This window comes from Chelonia mydas, chromosome 9 (assembly GCF_015237465.2).
Source record: "Chelonia mydas isolate rCheMyd1 chromosome 9, rCheMyd1.pri.v2, whole genome shotgun sequence".
Classification (NCBI taxonomy): Eukaryota; Metazoa; Chordata; order Testudines; family Cheloniidae; genus Chelonia; species Chelonia mydas.
The window spans coordinates 98,453,193-98,475,016 of record NC_057855.1 but is presented as its reverse complement, the minus strand read 5'-3'; the positions used below and the strand labels follow the sequence as shown (position 1 = coordinate 98,475,016).

Genomic DNA, 21,824 nt, shown 5'->3' with positions numbered 1-21,824 from the left:
TTGTCTGGACTCATTCCTAACCCCCCAAGGAGCTATTTGCAGGATGTAGCCCTGTATATGCAGCAGTTAATGCAGTTCCGTTGCTCCAGTTAGAAGAGTATTATGCTGCTTTCTCATTCTCTTGATCTGAATGTTCTTGTGGGAACTGAGAGGCAAGAATCTCCTTCCCTTTCCAGCCTTCCTGGAGAGCCTTCATGCCTCAGGTCAATGTTCTATTTGAGTGCCACTGAATTAAGTCTTCAGCCTAGCATTGTAACGCACTGGTATTGGCGCAGTTCTTCAAGTGTGTGTATTATAGCGTAATGATTGCCCAACTCTTCCCTTTTAAAGACCTTGTTTTCAGTAGCTTATAACTTTGCCAAACTTCAACTGGGCTGAAATGCTGGGGGTCTCTATCAGGCTGCCTTTTTTTAAAGAAAATTTCAGGCAAAATGGTTAGGCAGTTTCCTAGAAAGCTACTAGGAAAACATGTTTTACCCATGTTAAAATTTTGACTTTTTTTTTTTAAATTTGAGATGCTCTCGCACCCTGTGTTTTGGAGCAGGGACTTTAAATTCAGGTGGCCTTTCTGTCAAGGATGTGCCTTTTGCCGTCGCTGGGAAAATCCACCCAAATTTGGCCAAGTTACAAGCTTCTGAAAACTTGCAGTTTGCACATGTTCAGTAGAGATTTGCTAGCGCTTCTCAGCTAAGTTCCCCAAATATGTCATCCGCACTTGACATGCTCCAGCCAAAGGTTGAGCAGAAATTTCCCTGTAAGTGCCGCTGTGGGCTGTTGCCTAGGTCCAACCCTGGTCTGCACTAGAACTGAGCAGGGAACTTGTCTTGCTGTGCTTTCAATGACCTCTCACTGTAAACAGACATCCAGGTTGCGTGGAGGAAGAAGCTGTCTGATGCAAATGCGGAGAACAGAAAATCTTGACTGTGACAGAGAAGAATAGATTGGGAACAGGTGCAGAGAAGGGCTAGTAGGATGATCTGAGGAATGGAGAACCTACCTTATGAGAGGTTTCAGAGTAACAGCCGTGTTAGTCTGTATTCGTAAAAAGAAAAGGAGTACTTGTGGCACCTTAGAGACTAACCAGTTTATTTGAGCATGAGCTTTCGTGAGCTACAGCTCACTTCATCGGATGCATAGCATATCGTGGAAACTGCAGAAGACATTATATACACACAGAGACCATGAAACAAAACTTCCTCCCACCTCACTCCCCCGCTGGCAACAGCTTATCTAAAGTGATCCTCAAGTAGAGCCATTTCCAGCACAAATCCAGGTTTTCTCACCCTCCCCTCCCCCCCCCCCCCACACACATACAAACTCACTCTCCTGCTGGCAATGCAGGAGAGTGAGTTTGTGGGGGGGGGGGGGGGGGAGGGTGAGAAAACCTGGATTTGTGCTGGAAATGGCTCTACTTGAGGATCACTTTAGATAAGCTGTTGCCAGCGGGGGAGTGAGGTGGGAGGAAGTTTTGTTTCATGGTCTCTGTGTGTATATAATGTCTTCTGCAGTTTCCACGATATGCTATGCATCCGATGAAGTGAGCTGTAGCTCACGAAAGCTCATGCTCAAATAAACTGGTTAGTCTCTAAGGTGCCACAAGTACTCCTTTTCTTTTTACCTTATGAGAGGAGACTAGAGGAGCTTGGTTTGTTTAGCCTAACAAAATGAAGACTCTGGGGAGATAGGATTGCTTTGTATAAATACATCAGAGGAATAAACACCAGGCAGGGAGAGGAGTTATTTAAATTATGGGCCAGTGTTGGCACAAGGAGAAATGGATATAAACCGGCCATCAATAAGTTTAGGTTTGAAATGAAACAAATGTTTCTAACCATCAGAGGAATGAAGTTCTGGAACAGCCTTCCAAGGGGAGTAGTGGGGACAAATAACCTAACTTGTTTTAAGACTGAGCTTGATCATTTTGTGGAGGGGATGGTATGATGAGGTTGCCTACAGTGTCATTTGGCCCTTCCATGGCTGCTATTAGCAAATATCTCCAGCAGCTGGAAATGGAACACTAGGTGGGGAGGGCTCTGAGAATACTATAGAGAATTCTTTTTCGGGTGTCTCACCCACATGCTTAGGATCAAACTGATCACCATATTTGGGGTCAGGAAGAAATTTTCGTTTAGATCAGATTGGCAGAGACCTTGGGCATTTTTCACTTTCCTCTGAAGCATGGGGAATAGATCACTTGCTGGTTTGAACTAGAGTAAATGGTGGATTCTCTATAACTTGAAGTATTTAAATCAAGACTTGAGGACTTCAGTAACTGAGCCAGAGGTTATGGTCCCACTGTAGGAGTAGATAGGTGAGATTCTGTGGCCTGAGATGAGCAGGAGGCCTTAAAGACTGAGACTGGAGGCTGGCAGGCAGGAAGGTGGGGGACGCTGGGCCTGGCAGCAGGGAGAAGCAGGACCCTAGAAGTCAGTGGATGAGGGGAGCCTGTAACTGGCTGTGTAAAGAGACTGGAGAGAAGGCGCTGGGGGAATGTGAGCAGAACTGGGTATGGCTGAGATGGGGAGCAGGGAGTCTGGAGGGGTGAGTAGGATTTCCTGGGTAAGGAGCTTGGGACGGGGACAAGAAGCCTCAGGAGTGGAGACTGGAACTCACTAGATGAGGAGAATGGGATTGGGATGAGGAGCCTGGGGTGGGGAGGAGGTGGTACAGAGGAGATCAATCTTGAGTGGGGAATGGGCAGAAGAGTACCCACTACAACAGCCCCCTCTCCAGAGTTTGGCATGGAACCCATGATTCCCAACTCTCACTAGGCCTCTGCTGTTAGCAAATGGCTGTGAAACCCACTGACAAGGGGTGTGTCTGAGTCCCCTGCAGCGCTCATTCACCCAAAGGATGAGAACCTACTTTGTCCTCAGTAACTCCATTAGCTCAAGTGGCAGAAGTTTGTGCAGTGAATCTAAAGGTTCCAGACCTGCTGACAAGCCATGTGGATGTCAATAAGGTGCCACATGATGGAATTGTTTTCTTTGTTTACTTTTTTAAAAACTAGGAAAATTACATGCAAACTATGTTACAAGAACATTAAGATTGGAAAGTCAAAAGTTGGAAAATGTCAGAATTAAGGTTGTCTCCCCAACCTTAATTCAGCCCCCTTGTGCGCATGCATTATGGTACGGTCGCTAATTATGTGATCACATACTATTTTTCCTGCAGGACCCCTGCTCATGTAGTACACAGGTTGGAACTGCTCTGGAGACGAATCAGGGTTGTGTAGTGAAGGAGGCTGTTGTCTCTAAGACCTTTGCTTCATTTGTTACAGAGGTGTAGTGCACGTGGCAGGGGACTGTAGAAAGAAAAAGGAGTGTCTCATAAGGCAGTTGAATGGTGCCCTGGAGAACTGGATTCTATCCCTGCCTCTGCCACAGTGCTCCTGTGTGGTGCAAGTCAAGTCACTTAAACTAGACTCTTCACGGAGGGTCACTAATTGTGCAATTTCCCTGTGCTTTGAACATATCAAGTTCTGTATAACACTATATATTCTGAAAAACCAAGTGGTAGTTATCTCAAATGGGGCACCCAGAATTAGTGGATACTTTTGGACCTTAATATCTCTCTGCCTCTGTAAAATGTGTATAATAATAACCACTCATCTCCCAAGGGTATAACATAATTTCACCAATGTTTGTGAAGCACTCTGATAGAGTGGTGATGCCATAGACAAGCTGATGAGAAGTTGTTAATTCTGTGATCCTCGCGGAGTTTGAATAGCAAGCAGGAAATAAGGCATGCGGCCACATATTGAATAATGAGGAGAAGTAAAAATTGAATAGCTGCACTTCAAGTGAACACTGTCCATCCTATGCACTGAATGAAGCAGAGGTCCTGTGTAAAAAGTAGTATGTGATGATGTAATTACAGACACTGTCATAATGTATGAGCTCAGGGGGAAACAAATTAAGATTGCCCAGGCAATCTGGTGTTTCCTAACTTTTTGGGGCTTAATAAAATGTTCTTTTAACATGATGGTGTGTATATATGCCTATTAATATGCTAGTTCTGGTATGGAAAAAGATACTTACATTGTTTTATTGTGAACTCTTATTTTGACAGGGTGCTGTTTGGACAATGAAATTTTCTCACTGCGGCCGATTACTTGCATCAGCTGGACAGGACAATGTAGTGAGAATATGGGTTTTAAAGAATGCTTTTGACTATTTCAATAACATGCGACTGAAATACAATACAGAAGGTACCTCTCCATTTCTCACTGGTATTTTAAGGGCATTAGAAATTCTAGAACTGTCTAGAGTTTTTCTTGTATTTGAAAAAAAAAAGTTCTACTTAAATAGTTTCTAACTTGCTGGCTTTTAATCTGTGTTCTAGGTCGTGTGTCTCCCTCCCCATCTCAAGAGAGCCTGAATTCTTCAAAGTCTGATACTGATGCAGGGGTATGTGTACCAGATAGTGTATGAGTTTTGGAAGCAATGTGTTTCTCTAATGCTGTAGATTTGCACTGCTTTAATCCAGAAAGCATGCCCCAGCTCCAGAGGAGTTCAAACTCTGAAGTCTCAATTCTTCAGTCTAATTCTACATGGTCTTCTGCGGGAGTTTCCCCTCAATAAGAATGCAGGCTTGGATCCTATGTGATAGGACTCAAACATTTATTCACTCAGTCAAAAACTAAGATCTGATTGAAGATGTTTAGTCAATGTGTGCATGTGATACAGGCAAAAAATAAAAGCAAAACTAGATAACTTGTTACGGTCTGCACATCTTCATTTTGATATGTTATTAATTAAAGCTAGTCCCTCAGTGGATCTTTGAGCTGAATGCTGGAAGTAATTAAATACAGATAACATTGAATTTCTCACCTGGCAATTTCTTTCACAACTTTATTTAAAAATTAGTCTGACACTGTATCCTTAATTCTCACTTAAGACTAAGATTTAGTCATGGGCATTTTTAGTAATAGTCATGGACAGGTCATGGGCAATAAATAAAAACTCTCGGCCCATGACCTGTCCATGAATTGTACTATAAATACCTCTGAGTAAATCTTAGGCGCTTTGGGGGGCGTCCCAGGGCCCCGCCGCTGCTCTGCAGGGTGGGGGGCAGCCTGAGCAGCTGGCTCCACAGTGCTGCTGCTGCTCTGCGGGGGGGGGGGGGGGGGGTGCGAGCAGCTGGCCCCAGGGCCACCCTTCATTCTCACGGGTGTGTGTGTGGGGGGGTGTGTGAGTGAGAGAGAGGAGGGAACAAAAAACAAGGGAAGTTTTAAGAATGGTGTATGTTTATAATAGATAGGTGTGCATACCCATTGTTTCATTTATTTATACAGTTACATAAACTGAATACTGCTTAGCCAATAAATCAGAATTGACCTGCCTTAAATATGCAGTATGTATTTAGACAATGTCATTTTAATCTATTCAAATCAGTTAAGTACAATAATAAGCATTAAAGTCCTGTGATTGACATTTGAGTTTTTACCACAGTTACTAACTAAGTATACTGCAGTAACATTAGTTCATGCTCAGTTTCACAGTTTGTCTGTAACTGCACTGAGTGTTTTAAAATCTTTTCTGAAAATGTATTCTAGTTTAAAAAAAGGGAATGTCATCTTTTGGTAAATCCATACCAGCATCGTAGACCACATCAGTGCTCCTGTGGGGGTGTGTTCTGAGACCTAGCTTTTAATCAAAGGTCCTATGCAGAAGCCAACTATTTTCCTTTCATTTTGCCTTTGTTTATTGCTGAAAAGCTCGCGTATCACTGCAGTCTCTAAATACCCCTTCCCAGTAAGCACTAGGAACCTTCATGTTTTTTATTTAGAATTTTTTATCCTTAATTGGGCAGTGAAAAAGTACAGTCAGTGAAATGTTAATAAAACACAATGTCTAAAACCCCAGGTTATGCATCCTAAAAAAGTATTTGATTAATGGAATTGCTTATCTGCCTTCTCCCCCTGTTGTAATGAAAAGCGCTGCAGTGTTTGACACTTTAGAATAACCAAAAATTCGAGATGTATGGCAGAACTTTGTGCGTTTTAGAGTAGTGTAGTTGTAAACTCAGTACACTGCTTATAGCACCATGTAATTTATTTTGAATGTTCAAATAACTGACATGAATCACTTATTTCTCGAATACTTGGTACTTAGGTTTTATATCTGTGCTCAGATATCTGCGGCACATCTGCATATCAGAAACAGTAACAATATGTTCTGTTACCATGGGTTTTTTCTGCTGCATTGATTGATTTTTGATATATTTATATCTGATAGGTTTGCAGTGGAGCTGATGAAGACCCTGATGATAAAAATGCACCATTTCGGCAGCGGCCATTTTGCAAATACAAAGGTCATACAGCAGATCTCCTTGATCTCTCATGGTCTAAAGTAAGACAGCTTTTGTGTAGACTATACAGAACTTTCCCTTTTCCCCCCGTGTTTTGCTGTGTTCCTTTTCTTGCACTTGCCTTTGGCACTTTATATCTAACCATTGAAACAACTGATTATTAGCCTGTGGACATAGGCACAGCCCATTCGTGAATTTGCTGATAAATGTCTAAAACACTTTGTAGCTGGTTTCCTCTTCTCTCATAGAGTATCCAGCATAAGAACATTATCTCTCATTCTAGCTCCGCTGCAGTTTTTAGGGGGCCAGATTCTGAGCTGGTGTAAATTGGCATAGTGTCATTGGATTCAGGGAAGCTGTGCTGGTTTACTCTAGATGAGGATCTGATCGCAGAATATTCAGTACCTTCAGATTGGCCATCTCTGTGAGTTCTAGCTGTGTTGTCTGTGTTATATCTAAAATGTGATCTTAGCTGCTGTTCTGTGAAGAGCTTAGTTTATTGCACCCTTTTAATTATTATATTATGGCTCAGTCTGTGTTGGCAGGAAGCTGAGTCCATTTGTGGCTTTACGTAATCGTATGAAAGATGGAATGTCCCACCACTACTGGCTGTAGTTTGGTTATCTGAAAATGTTGCTCTTCCTCAGTCTCCCCTATTTTTTAAAAGAAGAAGAAAACTGGTTATTTCAAACCTTTTTGACTGTTCACTGAAGAGCTTAGGCTACACAGAGAGGAGGCAGGAATGATTGTTACTATTTTTCAGAGGTTGACTGGCACTGGTTGAATGAGTGTGGTTGAATAACAGCTAATAAAAAAAAATTAAGTTGTAAATTCTTGCAGCTAATTGTGTAACCCTACTGACTTGTGTTGATGAGATCTTACTCACCATGGAGCTACTCATGTGTATAAGGGCTCAATAGCATAAGTAAAGGTGTTCCAATGCAGTTGTTAAAGTTTTCCCAGTTTCCATATTTATTATTGGATTGTCTGGAAGCAACTTAGATTATAAAGATTCAGAAATCAAGATTTTAAATTTACCATTGTCAAATCAAACACCTTAATTTCTGGAGACCATTACATTTCTTACTCAGTTAAGGGCCTATATTAAAATCACAGTAGTATACATTCAGTACCTGGTACAGAACACACCTCAGGGATCTTCCCAAGATACACAAACAAAGGAACCCAGGAAGACCCATCATATCTGGCTACAGTACTCCTACTGAAGGAATATCACGACTCATAGAAACTATCCTCAAACCACTCACCACCCAAAGAGCCAGCTTCCTCCAAGACAAAACTGACTTTCTCCAAAAACTCCACAAATTAACAACCTCCCTCAGAATTTATGTACAAGATAATAGACAACCCTCAGATATCCACCCAAAACACATCGCCAAATTCATCCATTTCATCCTCACCCATAACAATTTTATATTCAACAACAAATACTTTATTCAAACCCTGGGAAGAGTCATGGTTACTAGGATAACTTCTCAATATATCAACTTCTTCATGGCCCACCTTGAAGAATTTCTAGACAAATGCACCACAAAACCAGTAATATACCTGAGATACATCAGACGTTTTCATCCTCTGGACAGACGACTTGAGCTCCCTCATAAATTTCCACCACAACTTCAGCCACTAGCCATCCATTAAACTTTCTAGAACACCCACACTAGCATCAGCTTCCTGGATGCCACAATCCACTTCAACAGTGGAACCCATGGATTACCACGCCTACCTTTTACAGATCCAGTAACCACTCCAAACAAACCAAGGCATCTCTTATTTACTGCCAGGCACTCAGAAACCACAGAATAGTCTTCCAGGAGAAAGTCTGGAATATATACCTTAACACATTTAAAACTGCCTTCACCAAACAAGGACACTCTACCAGAGAAGTGTAGAGCATCATGGAACAGGCCACCCAAATGCCCCGAGAGAACCTACTTCAGTACAGAAATAAACCCCCCTCCAACCACACGCCCCTAGTTGCCCCCACCACCCCATGCTGGAACCCAAACAATGATACCCTCCACTTGATGGGTACCCCATCTGGAAAGAAATCTTTCCTGAATCCCCTCTTCTGTGATATGTAATCAGTACTGAAATAAACCTGAATTTGAGATGGGAGGGAAGGGGAATTTCCACTGATCTATTCTGTGGTTTCTGGTTCCTGCATTGTTGCTATTTTTGTCATCAGTACAATCCACTGTTCTTGTGCAAATTGTATAGTCCTTGAAGCCACTGCTGTATGTCTGCAGTTAAAATGAGAGAATCACCCAACCTTCAGCCTTGTATCACATTTTTAAAACCAAATTAACTTTTCTTGAGTTCTCTATACTGAAATTACAGAGCAACCTCTTAGGAATGCAGACATCTGGCCAAAGGAGACCAGGCAGTAGTCTCTCTGCCATCACCCTGGAGTTTGTTTCTTGTACCCAGGCTGTTTTTTCCCCAAATACTTTTTTAAGAACTAATTGTTATAACCATTTCATTGCCACTTTCATTGATATTTTTTCCTATTTTAAAAAATAAATTCTACCTAAATTTCTTTGTGCACTGATTTAGGTAAGGCACAAATCAGTAAGTATTTTGGGTGAAAATGACATTTTTATGAAAAGATCAAATGTTAAGCATGATAGGAGGAAACGATTAAGTGGTCTGTGGGAGCTTATAAACAACTTCACTTGGTATCATTTTAGTCTTGAAGTGTGAAATTTACAAAGGATGAAACCTTATATGCATGCTCTCAGTAATCTTGTTTGGTAAATATCTTAAAAAACCTACAGGCTGCACCTTTCAAATGCTGTGAAAATTATTCTGTTTAAGAACTGAAAATATTATAAAGAGAGAGTATTATTTTTCTTCAGTTTCGGTGAAAAGGAAAAGTTTATTCCTGATTATTCCTCTCCTGCAACAGCAACTTTGCAGTTCGTTTCTGTGGAGGTTATTTTGATGTCCTAAATGGGAACAGTTCTTGACTTTAAGGTAGGGAATAATCAGGAATAGATAAACTCTAAAATTTTCGTCCACATTTTTCTAGTAATAAACAAAAGGGGGGGACAGAGTATGATATAGAAAAGGTTTTTAAGTGATTTTCAGAATTCTTCAAGAAATGTAGGATACTTAAGAAAATAATTGTCGTTGGTAGGTGCCTCTGCACCCCATTTAGTAAGCTACTTGCTACTTCTGTTGTCTTTCCAGCCCCCCTCTGCCCCCTCCCCCCCAAAAAAGGTATTGTATTAAAATAAGTGTTTGAGCATTAGCATTTGGGGCGGGGGGCCTTTCATTAATACTGAGTTTCTACTGGAGTGCTGTTACCTGGAAATCCATGTTATAATCTGAGCAGGAAATATTATATACCAAACTGCAGTTGTGCTGTGTACAAGTATATCTGATAAACCTTTGAATTATTTTGTGCAATTTCTGCCACAGAACTACTTCTTGCTTTCTTCTTCAATGGATAAAACAGTCAGATTATGGCACATATCCAGAAGAGAGTGTCTCTGCTGTTTCCAGCATATAGACTTTGTCACTGCGATAGCTTTCCATCCAAGAGTAAGTAGCTGTATACTCTTTCAAATGAATAGAGGGGAATATTTTTGAAAGGGGATTTAGGCACCTCCCATTAACTGTCAAACCTAAAAATTGAGTCTCTGTAAAAGCTGGGCACATGAGTGCTCTTTGTGCCTCTTGAAAGTATTCCCTGTGCCCTTAAAATTCTGTCCTGAGCACTAGTTATTGCTAAACCCTAGTCCCAGTTGGCTGGCTGACATGATATAGCACATGAATTGTTCTTGTCTGCACTGACCGCTAATATATGGCTAGTACTGCCTTAGCTAACTTGATTGTAAAATAAATCATGTTTCAAACTGATAAAATTTCCTAATGTTGACAACGGAGTGGGAACACAATGCAGCACTCTCTGGAAATCCATCCCAAGCACTTTTGAGCTTCATCATGGACTCTGGAAGCAGCTGTGTCCAACCAGCCAGAAAAACATCAGTTCTTAGCAGTGTATATCCGAGAGTAAAGAACTCTAAGTAACACATTGCGCCTCTCAGAGGGAACAGTTAGACCGTCTTTGGATAGAAAACATTGATTATGTTGCTAAATTTAAAAAAAAAAAAACAATCTACAGGTGTGCATTGTACATCGAATGATATTTCAAATAGTGTCTGGGTCTTAATTCTACTAATTGATCTGTCAGTGAATTCCTGTTTGGGACGAATGGTGGGGCCGGGGATGGGGTTTCCAGTATGTATTTCAGTGCATACACATCCTTTTACTCCACAGCTTATGGTATCTGCCCTTTTAGGATGACAGGTACTTTTTAAGTGGCTCATTGGATGGGAAACTCCGACTTTGGAACATTCCTGACAAAAAAGTGGCATTATGGAATGAAGTGGATGGGCAGACAAAATTGATCACAGCAGCAAACTTCTGTCAGAATGGCAAATATGCAGTGATTGGTACATATGATGGGCGATGTATTTTCTATGATACAGAGGTAAAAACTTCTTCTGTTTTGTATACTGAGTTAATAATTACAGCCACAGCTTCCATTTATTGATAGGACAGTTTCACTTCTAACTTACATTATATTAGGTAAACAAGTTAGATTAAAGCCTTTTTTTAACATTCATTTACAGAAATATAAGCTTTCTAAACAGTTACTATTTTTCAAGTTCTAGCAGACTTCTTTATGCTGCCTGCAGTTTTATCTAATACTTTCCAATAATTAAGAATCTCAGTGTAATTTCTCTAGCACTTGAAGTACCATACACAGATACATGTGCGCTCCACCAGAGGACGGAACAGAGTTGGAAGAAAAATTACTGGCATTGAACCTTTGCCTGGAGAAAATAAGGTACTGTAATATAGTCCAAACAATCTTTCACATGCATGTTCAGCGAGGTGTTAGTCTCAGATACTCCGTATTCTTCCCAGGGCCTATGCTAATAGTTATTTTTCAGAGGTCCTGGATGCACACTGCCCCCACTGTCTTTTTGAATAACAGTTTCTGGGCACTACTGCGGTATAAACGTTTGCTGAGATGTAGTTCAGTTGATAATATGGTACCACAATCACAGCGGAGAGACAAATGCCATATTTAATATGAATATTGTAGCAATCTAAAATACTGAAATTGGCTGCTGATGTTACCCCGGGAAGTGCTTATATCTTACCTTTAGTATGCCTAACTTGTTTCCCATTAATTGGGTTTATTTTTGGAAAATTTGCTGAAATTACATGTGATTTCATACAATTTACTTAGAAAAGTTGTTAAACATGACTTAGAAGCTGCTATTTTAGGGAATAAGTTACCTTTGGTGTGTCCCTAGTGGGTCCCCTTGTTCATCATAAGGGATAAATTACCATGAATCAAAGAACAACACTACAGACTATTCAGCTTAAAATGAGAGAATTCTCAGCTGCCACGAACATCTGCTCCATCAGGGCTCTGATTTTCTGCTATGTCAACTCCTGGCTCTGGCTTAACTATTTATCACCTGCTGCTCTGTTGCTTCCATGGATGTACTCTAGACGTATACCAATGCTGTACGCAGCAGCAGCCCATCTCAAGGGAGTGCAGAAACCTCAGAAGTCTTTGGATCTGGATTGGGCAATGTTATGCTCTGGTTAATGAATTGGAGCAGTGGGGGGAGGTTGGTGATGAGCTATGCATGAGTTGTAGAATAATGAGAGCTTATCTACATGCACATTCATTTATTAACAGGTTACTCCCAGTTGTTCAGATATCCCAGAGATAACCTTTGAATAATCTGAATATAAAAAATGTTTCTATAGCAAGATTTGATGTGAAGGACATATCTGAATTTAAAAACCAGGGTTCAATTAATTGGAGTTTCTGTACTTCGCGTGAAAGGGACAAGAAAAAATAAATATGAATACTACTAAACAGCCAATAAATCTGACTTCAGGCACCTGCCTTACTGAAGGGGAGATTATTTTCTGAAATCTGGGGTCAATGCAAGTCTCTAAATATACTGCTCTTATGCAAAATAATAAAAGAAAAGTGTTTTAAAAAATGTCCTTAAATTCTCTAGGCCTATTTATCAATAATTTGTTGTCATTCTCTCCCATGTTTTCTTGAGACTGTCAAAGCCTGAACGATTTGTTCAAGAACTCTTGTTGATAGAAGTTAGGTTTTCCAATCAGGTAGCAGAAACCATACCATGTGACTTGAGTGAACAGCATACCTCACAGATATTAAATGGTGCAGTAGAATATTCTACTGAGTTACCTATTGATGCCAATCTGCAAGAAACCAAATTAAACAGATACATCTCGCGCTGTGTCCTGAAGGCTCCCAGATCTGGGCATGGTCCGTGGATGCTTTATAAGCATAACAGACAGGGAATAGATGAGCACACAGTCCCCACCTAAAGTACACCTGGCTTGTTGTGAGAGTTCATTTCATTCAAGGACTCCTTTTTAACTGCCACGTGGCATAGTGTGAGGAAACTCATAGACCAGATGCACCTGCTCACTTGCTAATGCGGTGGTTAACACAGAGTGCTGAATCGCCTCCCCCAGGCTCTCCCACTGCCTCCTTTCTCAATCACTATGGACAGTGGCACTATTCTGCCTGTCACTCAGGCCCATAACCTGGCTGTCCTCTTTGACTCAGTTCTCTCTGGGTCCTCACATCAAAGCTGTGTCTAAATCTTGTAGGTTCTTCCTGCATCACATCTCTCTAAGATACAGCCTTTCCTATCCCTCTGCAGAGCTAAAGCGCTTGCTCAACCTCTCATCTCGATAACTGCAGCAGCCTTCTCTCTGGCCTTGACACATGCAATCTTGCCGTATTCATATCCATTCAGAATGCTGTTTAAAGACCCTTTTCCAAGCCCGTTGCTTTGGCCATATCACTCCTGTCTTTAAATAGCTTCCCTGCCTCCCCTTTCCCTCGCTGATGAAACATAAGTTTCTTGTCTTCACTTTCAAGGCTCTTCATGGTCAGTCCTCACCCTGCTTATCTCTCCTTTGCTACGGAGCTGTGGACTCCCACCTCCAACCAGCCAAGGGTGCCAGCCTTCATCTCCCACGTGTTCAAATGTTCACTCAGGCACCTGTGTGCTTTCTCCCATGTTGGCCGTCATACTTTAGGAAGAGCCATTCCTGTAAATATTCCTCTGATTTCTATAAACATCACCCGAGCTGCCTCATTAACCTCCTACAAATCCCTCCTTAAAACCTCTCCTTTGACGTGATCCAACAAAAAACTTGACAATAATTATGCCACTGGTATGCCGAGACTGCTGCCTATCATGCTGGTCTCGTATTGTCTCATTGTTTCCTTGTATTCCCAGATCTGTCTCTTTGTTAATCTGTTCTCTTGTTTTATACTTCAGTTGTAAGCTCCTTGACGCAGGGCTTGTCTTTCTGTTCTGTGTTTGTACCTCGCCTAGCGCAGTGGGGTCCATGACTGGGACTCCCAGGTGATAAAGTAATACAAATAATGTATTTGGCTCAGTCTATAACCAACATGGGTGGGGATGTCCTGTATGTGCTGTTTGACATAAGACAAAAAATATGGAACTATCATTGTACCAGTTCTTCTGGGATGAATGTAGGTGACAACAAGGAAAGTGTCAATCTATTTAAGTACCTGGATATTCTGCTGCTGTGGTTTGAATCAGCTATGATGATCTTTTGGGTATGCTGCATTGTTTGCATGAAAGGTTTGTGCTTAGTATAATTTACCTTTTTCTGTTTATTTTCAATTGGAAAGCTGTTTCTAAACCTTTGCAACATTTTTATTTAACTTCTAGATATTAGTGACATCCAATGACTCCAGAATCAGACTGTATGACCTAAGAGATTTGTCCTTGTCCATGAAATACAAAGGTTATGTCAACAGCAGCAGCCAAATCAAAGCCAGCTTCAGGTAAGAAGTGGGAAAATTTAGAATGTGTTATAGCAATACACTTTGTGAATCTCCTAGAAATCTGTTAAGGATAACGTACAAAATCATCTTGTTGGAGGATATCTGTATGTAACCTAATATGAAACGGAGCAGCTTGAATGCCGGGTTGCTAGAAATCCCAAGTGAGTTGTAGGGGAGGGGAGAACCAAATCCACTCTGCAGGCAGGAGTGGTGGAGCTGCTCAGGGATAGAGAGCTCATGTACATAAGCTAATCTCCTTCCCTTACCTGCACCATTACTCCCAGTTCTTGAGTCATGTCCCATAATTGCTTCTACAGCTGGCACGCCACAGGCTCCAGAAGCCTCACACAGAAGCTAGGAAAGCTCTAGGGCTGGAATAAGCACTGTACTTAAAGAGAGGCTCTCTGAGGTGTTCCTTCGTTTAATGAAGAAAATCTCTTGGTGGCTGTTGATGTCTTGGTTCTTCCTTCCCCATCTGTTGTAGGGAAGCAAAAGGCTCTTGATCACTGCTATTGGTGCGTCCATCAGCAAGTTGCTTCCATTTCTCAAGTGGGGGAAATTCTCCTTTTCTTCCCCCACCTCATATTGCATTGGTGAGGGGAGGAGCATTTGGCCCAATAAGTATAATATACTCTCCCTGACTAAGCTCCTTTGAGCTTCTGAGTCCGCTTGGGCATGGAGGTGTCAGTTTCCTGCTAAAAAAACTGGGGACCTTGAAGGAAGAAGAAAGGGGGCCTTTACATGTATCATACATGGTAGTCAGGCCAGGCAAGTTGCAGAGCCCATCCCAGCGACTGCCAGATGCGGGGACTAGACGACAAGGAATGGATCACTTGATGGGTGACCTGTTCATTCCCCTTAAAGCACCTGGCATTGGCCACTGTCAGTAGACAGGATACCTGGCTAGATGGACCATTGGTCTGATCCAGTCTGGCCACTCTTATGTTCTTATACCTGAGAAGGGGGGTAGGTTTGAATAGCTGCTTAGCCCAAAATCCGCGCTGGGATTCTTATCTGATGTCAAAGGTGCACATCTGTACAAAAATAATAGGTATCCCCTTGTGGTGGTGGCAGCAGGGGGATGAATGAAGTTCCTAAAGCTGAGACGTTCATGCTAACAAGCCTGTACATTGTGTGAAGTTTAAATACGCTTACATTTAAAATCCAAAACTATGCAACAGGAATAGAGGGGTAGCACAGTTAAGTACTCTGGTTAGGAATTGCTTGTACTCCATTCACTGAGCCTGTTTTCTATATCATAGAATCATAGAAGATTAGGCTTGGAAGAGACCTCAGGAGGTATCTAGTCCAACCCCCAATCAAAGCAGGACCAACCCCAACTAAATCATCCCAGCCAGGGCTTTGTCAAGCCAGGCCTTGAAAAAGGCTGCATTATGACAGTCTGTCCTCATATGATCACATACTATTTCTCAAATGTCTGTAATTTTTGCAGCCTTTCATACCCAAAATTTGTGCTTCTAGGTACTGATCTGTTTGACAGATCATGAATATCTATATTGTACGATAGGCTGCACTGTCACTGTGTATCTTAAAAGTTGCTTATTTCAGGTTGCAGCCAGAAGCAGAAGAAAAACAGGACTGTTTCTGTATGAATGAATTTCCTCCCACTGAATGTAGTGAACTAGGATTGTGTAATCTCCTCCAGTTGCAGTAGCAGCGGGAGAGTAATTTCTTTGCAGCTGCCATTGTCAGCTGTTGGAGAGCATTTTGCGCAGAGGAGGCTGGCTAGATATCTGTCACTGTGCCTCGAAGGCGAGTGGACAGTGTCAGAAGACGGGTGGCGTACTTAATCCACCTCCCCGAGGGACAGTAGCTACATCAAGAGGAGAAGCTCTCTTGTCAACATAGCGCTGTCTACACCAGGGTTAGGTGGATATAACCATGTCGCTCAGGGGGGTGGATTTTTCACACCCCCGAGCGATGTAGTTCTATCCATTTTAAGTTTGTAGGGGTAGACCTGGCTTTAGACTCTGGGTTTCTTGTTTTAGGTGGCCGTGATGCTGCCACTGAAGCAAAGGAGCTACTTTGATTGTAACTTGTTTTTCCACAGTTGCTTACATTAGTTCCTTAATGTTCTAGTGTCCAAATCCTTTTCTGGATTCAGGTCTAATCACCTGTTACAATCCAGCTGCTGATAGGATGTATTTCTTATGATTTGACTGGTAACTAGCTTTATAGATGGTATTGGAATAATTTCTGATTTCTGTTCTGGACTAGACGAACAGAAAGGTGTATGCTCTTCTGCGATTTCATGTCCTTTTCAGGAAGGCAATGCAGTGTGCTGAGTGGAAGAGCCAAAGATTAAGGGAATAAGTCTTTCTCTTTTGTATCTTCAGCCATGATTTTACTTACATTGTAAGTGGCTCAGAAGATAAATATGTTTATATCTGGAGCACCTACCATGACTTAAGCAAGTTTACTTCAGTAAGGAGAGATCGTAATGACTTCTGGGAAGGCATTAAAGGTAAGTTACTGGATCTTTTATATATTTTGTTTTTTATCTAAACTTGTACAGTTTTAGGGATTGAATGTTTTTAATGTCTTTTGGCTTTTACTTTTGCCCGCAACAATTAAAAACTGTAAGGAAAGTCACACAGATTTTATTAACCTAATATAACAAGCATTAAGTTTATAGAAGCAAGATGTAATATGTAACTTTTGAGCGTTGTTCATAATGAAACTTTTCACTTGCAGAGCTGAAGAGACCCTTCAGAATATTTGACTGAGTACAACTGAATAAGTGGTGTGATAAGAGATGGATTTAAATTTTTCAAATAATCCATAAGGGTCAATCCAACTTCAGTCAGGGTCTGGACTTAGTTTTCTAGATGCACTATAATAATTCGTGCAGGTCAGCAGAGCTATTAGCTCAGTTGTAGAACTGTAGGGTCGTCAACATTGAAGAATGTGTTGCTTGGTGTCTAATTTATTTAAAATCCCAGGGGTTTCTATTGTATGGAAATAGCAAGATGACTCTAAGCAATTCATTTTGTTTTCAAACTTTAAGCTTTGTAACTTGCCTCTCCTTAAAATAAGAAAACATGACATCAATATAAAGAAAGTAAGAGCAGCAAAATACCCATCTTCTCCCTCTCCCCCCAGACATCTTGGTCGGGAGGGGAGTTAAAGTAAGAGGAGTTTCTTGTATATATGTTGTTCTGTCTGGGCAGTCATTCACATTGTGCATCTTAATTAATGGGATGGGTGCCTACAGAGACATTTTATTTCCTCAGATTTTTAAGATGTCAACAGTATTCCCTGCCTAGCCCCAGAATTCCCTGAAAATGCAGGTGATGACTTAGTTCAGCTTACATTAAGCTACTTGGGCACTCTGGCAGGTTTCAGAGTAGCAGCCGTGTTAGTCTGTATTCACAAAAAGAAAAGGAGGGCTTGTGGCACCTTAGAGACTAACCAATTTATTTGAGCGTAAGCTTTTGTGAGCTACAGCTCACTTCATCGGATGCATTCAGTGGAAAATACGGTGGGGAGATTTATATACACAGAGAACATGAAACAATGGGTGTTACCATATACACTGTAAGGAGAGTGATCACTTAAGATGAGCTATTACCAGCAGCAGAGCGGGGAGTGGGGAGAAAACCTTTTGTCGTGATGATCAAGGTGGGCCATTTCCAGCAGTTGACAAGAACGTCTGAGGAACGGGGGGGAGGAGAATAAACATGGGGAAATAGTTTTACTTTGTGTAATGACCCATCCACTCCCAGTCTCTATTCAAGCCTAAGTGAATTGTATCCAATTTGCAAATGAATTCCAGTTCAGCCGTCTCTTGTTGGAGTCTGTGTTTGAAGTCTTTTTGTTGAAGAATTGCCACATTTAGGTCAGAAATCGAGTGACCAGAAAGATTGAAGTGTTCTCTGACTGGTTTATGAATGTTATAATTCTTGACATCTGATTTGTGTCCATTTACCCTTTTACGTAGAGACTTTCCAGTTTGGCCAATGTACATGGCAGAGGGGCATTGCTGACCCATGATGGCATCTATCCCATTGGTAGATGTGCAGGTGAACGAGCCTCTGATAGTGTGGCTGATGTGATTAGGCGCTGTGATGGTGTCCCCTGAACAGATATTTGAACACAGTTGGCAACGGGCTTTGTTGCAAGGATAGGTTCCTGGGTTAGTGGTTCTGTTATGTGGTAAACACCCATTTTTTTTCATGTTCTGTGTGTATATAAATCTCCTCACTGTATTTTCCACTGAATGCATCCAATGAAGTGAGCTGTAGCTCACGAAAGCTTATGCTCAAATAAATTGGTTAGTCTCTAAGGTGCCACTAGTCCTCCTTTTCTTTTTGGGCACTCTGAAATTCTTGGTATTTTTTACTGTATTTACACAGCTGTATTTTAGAAAATTGATGTTTCTTGACATGAATAAATCTTAAAATGTATTTTCCCCTCTTTCTTTAGCACACAATGCCGTTGTCACATCAGCAATTTTTGCCCCAAACCCCAGCTTGATCGTATCATTGGAAACCTCTGAAAAACAAGAAACTGAAAGCAAGGGAGATGATCCTGAAGCATCAGACACTATACCTTCTGGTAGGTTGCTGATGTCCACCTGTATTTGGTACCAGCCAGAAAGATTAGAAGCCAGATTTGATCCACAGTGTATAAATGACTGGTCAGAATGTTCTTGAGGAAAATTGTATTTCATCCATTGGTATGGACATTTTTTTAATGAGGTGCTTTAATAGATATATTAAACTATTACTCTGTAGAAGCTGTTTAGCAATGTGCAGATGAGAGGAATCCCAAGTTCCTCATTAGGAACATATCACGGACATCCAGTCCCCGTTAGGAAGATGCATTTTTTTCCATTCAGACTGAGGACAGTGGGGCCCCATTGTGGTAGGTGGCTGTACAAACCCATAACAAAAAGACTGTCGCTTACCCAAAGAGAGCTTATGATCTTGGCAAATAACAAGAGGCAACTGCTGACTATAACAAATGGGGAATATGGAGAGGACAAGGTATGTTGTACCTGGTCTTCAGTTGAAAACTGCATCTTTCATTACAATTGGTAGCTTTGTTTTAATAAGCAGTTTTCTTTTAAAATCAACTAAATTCTTTCTTTTCCCTTAAGGTGCTTTGAAGACTGATCACACAGAAGTGCTTTTATCGGCTGACTTTACTGGAGCTATCAAAGTCTTCATTAACAAAAAGAAAAATGTATCTTAATTATTTGTAGCTGATAGCATTAAAATATGGTACCCTGGAAGTAAAATTCCACAGATGACATGGACAGAAGCAAAGTATCTACTGTAATAGCATCATGGGCTGATTTAGTTTAAAATCATTATTTTAAAGCTACTCAGTTATCAGACCTCTTGGGAAGCAGTCTCAACCTATTAACACCTGGGCTTGTAGAGTAGAAAGGAATGTGTAATAATAACCTTGCCAAACAAATAGGCTCAACGTTTTCTAAATACCATTGTTTTGCTACATAATTGTGAACATGCACAGATTTCTGCATGAAAATATGTTAATATATTCACACATGTGTGTGCCTTTTTGGTTACATGCACTAAATTGAACATAAATCGAGTTAATTTATTTAGTGGTGCTTATGGCCACTTGATGGGGGAGGGGAAAATAAATTTTAAAAAATGCTAAATGGTCTAGCTTGAAAAGAAAATGCAATCTCTTTGCACAAAGTTCCATTTCTAAGAAAGGTGATCTATTTTGAATTTGCGGTAGTTATGGTTCAGAATATCTAAGTTATGCAAGTTTCTGATGGGTCAGCAACCATGTGTTAAACGTTTTTTATAAATTTCTCAACTTTCAGGACATGTGAAAATTTTTGTTGTCTTTTAATTGTGGATTTAGATTCCTTTATATATATATATATATATATTTTGCACACTGGAGCACAATATTTCTATGTAAAGAATTCTCTCATTCCTTATTCACGAGCATCATGCTATGCTCACCTAAAATTAAGCTGCATTAGAAACAATTCTTATATTTTACAACAATGTAAAATAAACTGTTTACATATTTTTTTTAAGCATTGTAGTTTAAAAAAGTTTTAAGTTGTCTTTTTGTTTAGAGCTACTGAATTTGAAAGTCTTTGTAAATATTCATATAATGTACCAATGAAATAACGTTCTGGGCAACGTAACCCATGAAATGTTATTGATGGTTAAAATTGTTTCAGAGAACAAAGATGTATCATTAAAATTGGTCACAAATACTTGGAAAATATCATTCATTTTCAGATATTTTGTATGTTTGCCTCTTTGCCTTAATACAGTTTCCACCTGTTTTTTCTCAGATGAAAATTTTTTGGTTTAGTCATTCACTTGTCCACTCCACTCTCCGATTTTTTTTTCCTCATCTGATTTTAAATGGTAATTTCAGTTTTCTTCTTGAAAGAAGCAGTAGGGAACTGGAAATGGGTATTGCATGATCCTATACACACACTTCCCTTATGAGAAATTCATGAAGTCTTGACATTTGTAGTAGCATGGGGAAAGGAATGGGAAAGCCATAAAGAAAAGGAAACTGCATGCTTTAATTGCTCCAATTTCTTATTTCTACTTTGCCACTACTGCTGCTGTGAGTATGATCACAGTTTGACTGAAGTTAATATTGGAGGCAGTGTCTTAAGCAAGAAAGCTGATAGCTGAAAAGGACTATCATAAAGAAATCACTGCTTCTGACATCCCTGTTTACTAAATGCTAATATGGGAGACATGCTGTGGCATCAGGTTTGCCTTCAAGACGCTGTCACTTGGGATAAGCATGACTTACTACTTTGAAAATAAGTACTTGGGTAATGTAGACCAGCTAAAAGCCATCTTAAGTTAGGATGTTCTTAGTGGGTATTATTTATTCTGGTCTTTTCCACTACAGTTTCTTAATAATTTGAGGGAAACCTGAAGAACATGAAGAAAGCCGCAGCTTGTAATTCCTAAAATGAAATGAGGAGCCACTGTAATGAAGAGGGTGAATACACACTCTGTTCTACAAGACAGTTTTGCTTCCTGTAGCTAGATACTGGACTTAGTCTGTGACAACTTAGATTCTACTAGATTTTCTATAGCTTGTATGTTTTGGCAGTATAGGAATACCAAAATCCACTTGCTCACTTCTCTAACTGTAGTGCTATACGTCATCAAGCATGTTACCCAGATGTGAACACCGTAGGAAGAGGAATGCACCACTGACAGAGTCTCCTCCTTTAGGGAGCCTGTCCTTGCTAAGTTGCTGCAACCCTTTAATTCCAGCAACTTTACTGGATGACCAGGGAAGAGTGGTTCATGTGGAGGGAGCTCATTCATGCATCTTCAGCTGTGGTGCAAGCAAAAAGCCATCTAGTTAAAGGCTGACCTTGGTCATTACAGGTAAGTAAAAGAGGAGGATAAAGTGCTTCTTTAGTCCCTATGTTTCAGTATTGTTCAAAGACTAGACATGAGCAGGGAACAGATTCTTGTCCTGCAAGAATTTTTGACATTTTGAAAATTGCTCCTGTCCTGAATCAGAGGGAAAAATCAATATATTGAAACCTTGCACAAGCTGCTGATAATCCAAAAAATTTCAGCTTGGG

At 40.6% G+C, this 21,824-nt stretch overlaps 1 protein-coding gene across 2 annotated transcripts in view; it reads left to right on the top strand.

The window, feature by feature from the left end:
• WDR44 (WD repeat domain 44) overlaps window positions 1-20,477 on the top strand; it is a 60,381-nt gene extending 39,904 nt beyond the window's left edge. For both annotated transcript variants that reach the window (XM_037908274.2, XM_037908273.2), the window contains exons 11-20: window positions 4,072-4,210; window positions 4,345-4,409; window positions 6,240-6,353; window positions 9,757-9,879; window positions 10,640-10,831; window positions 11,090-11,191; window positions 14,121-14,236; window positions 16,594-16,721; window positions 18,683-18,814; window positions 19,359-20,477. In XM_037908274.2, coding sequence (XP_037764202.1) covers window positions 4,072-4,210; window positions 4,345-4,409; window positions 6,240-6,353; window positions 9,757-9,879; window positions 10,640-10,831; window positions 11,090-11,191; window positions 14,121-14,236; window positions 16,594-16,721; window positions 18,683-18,814; window positions 19,359-19,453 — 1,206 coding nt within the window. In that variant the 3' untranslated portion in view covers window positions 19,454-20,477. The remainder of the gene's footprint in view (window positions 1-4,071; window positions 4,211-4,344; window positions 4,410-6,239; window positions 6,354-9,756; window positions 9,880-10,639; window positions 10,832-11,089; window positions 11,192-14,120; window positions 14,237-16,593; window positions 16,722-18,682; window positions 18,815-19,358) is intronic.
• The last annotated feature ends 1,347 nt before the right edge of the window (window positions 20,478-21,824 follow it).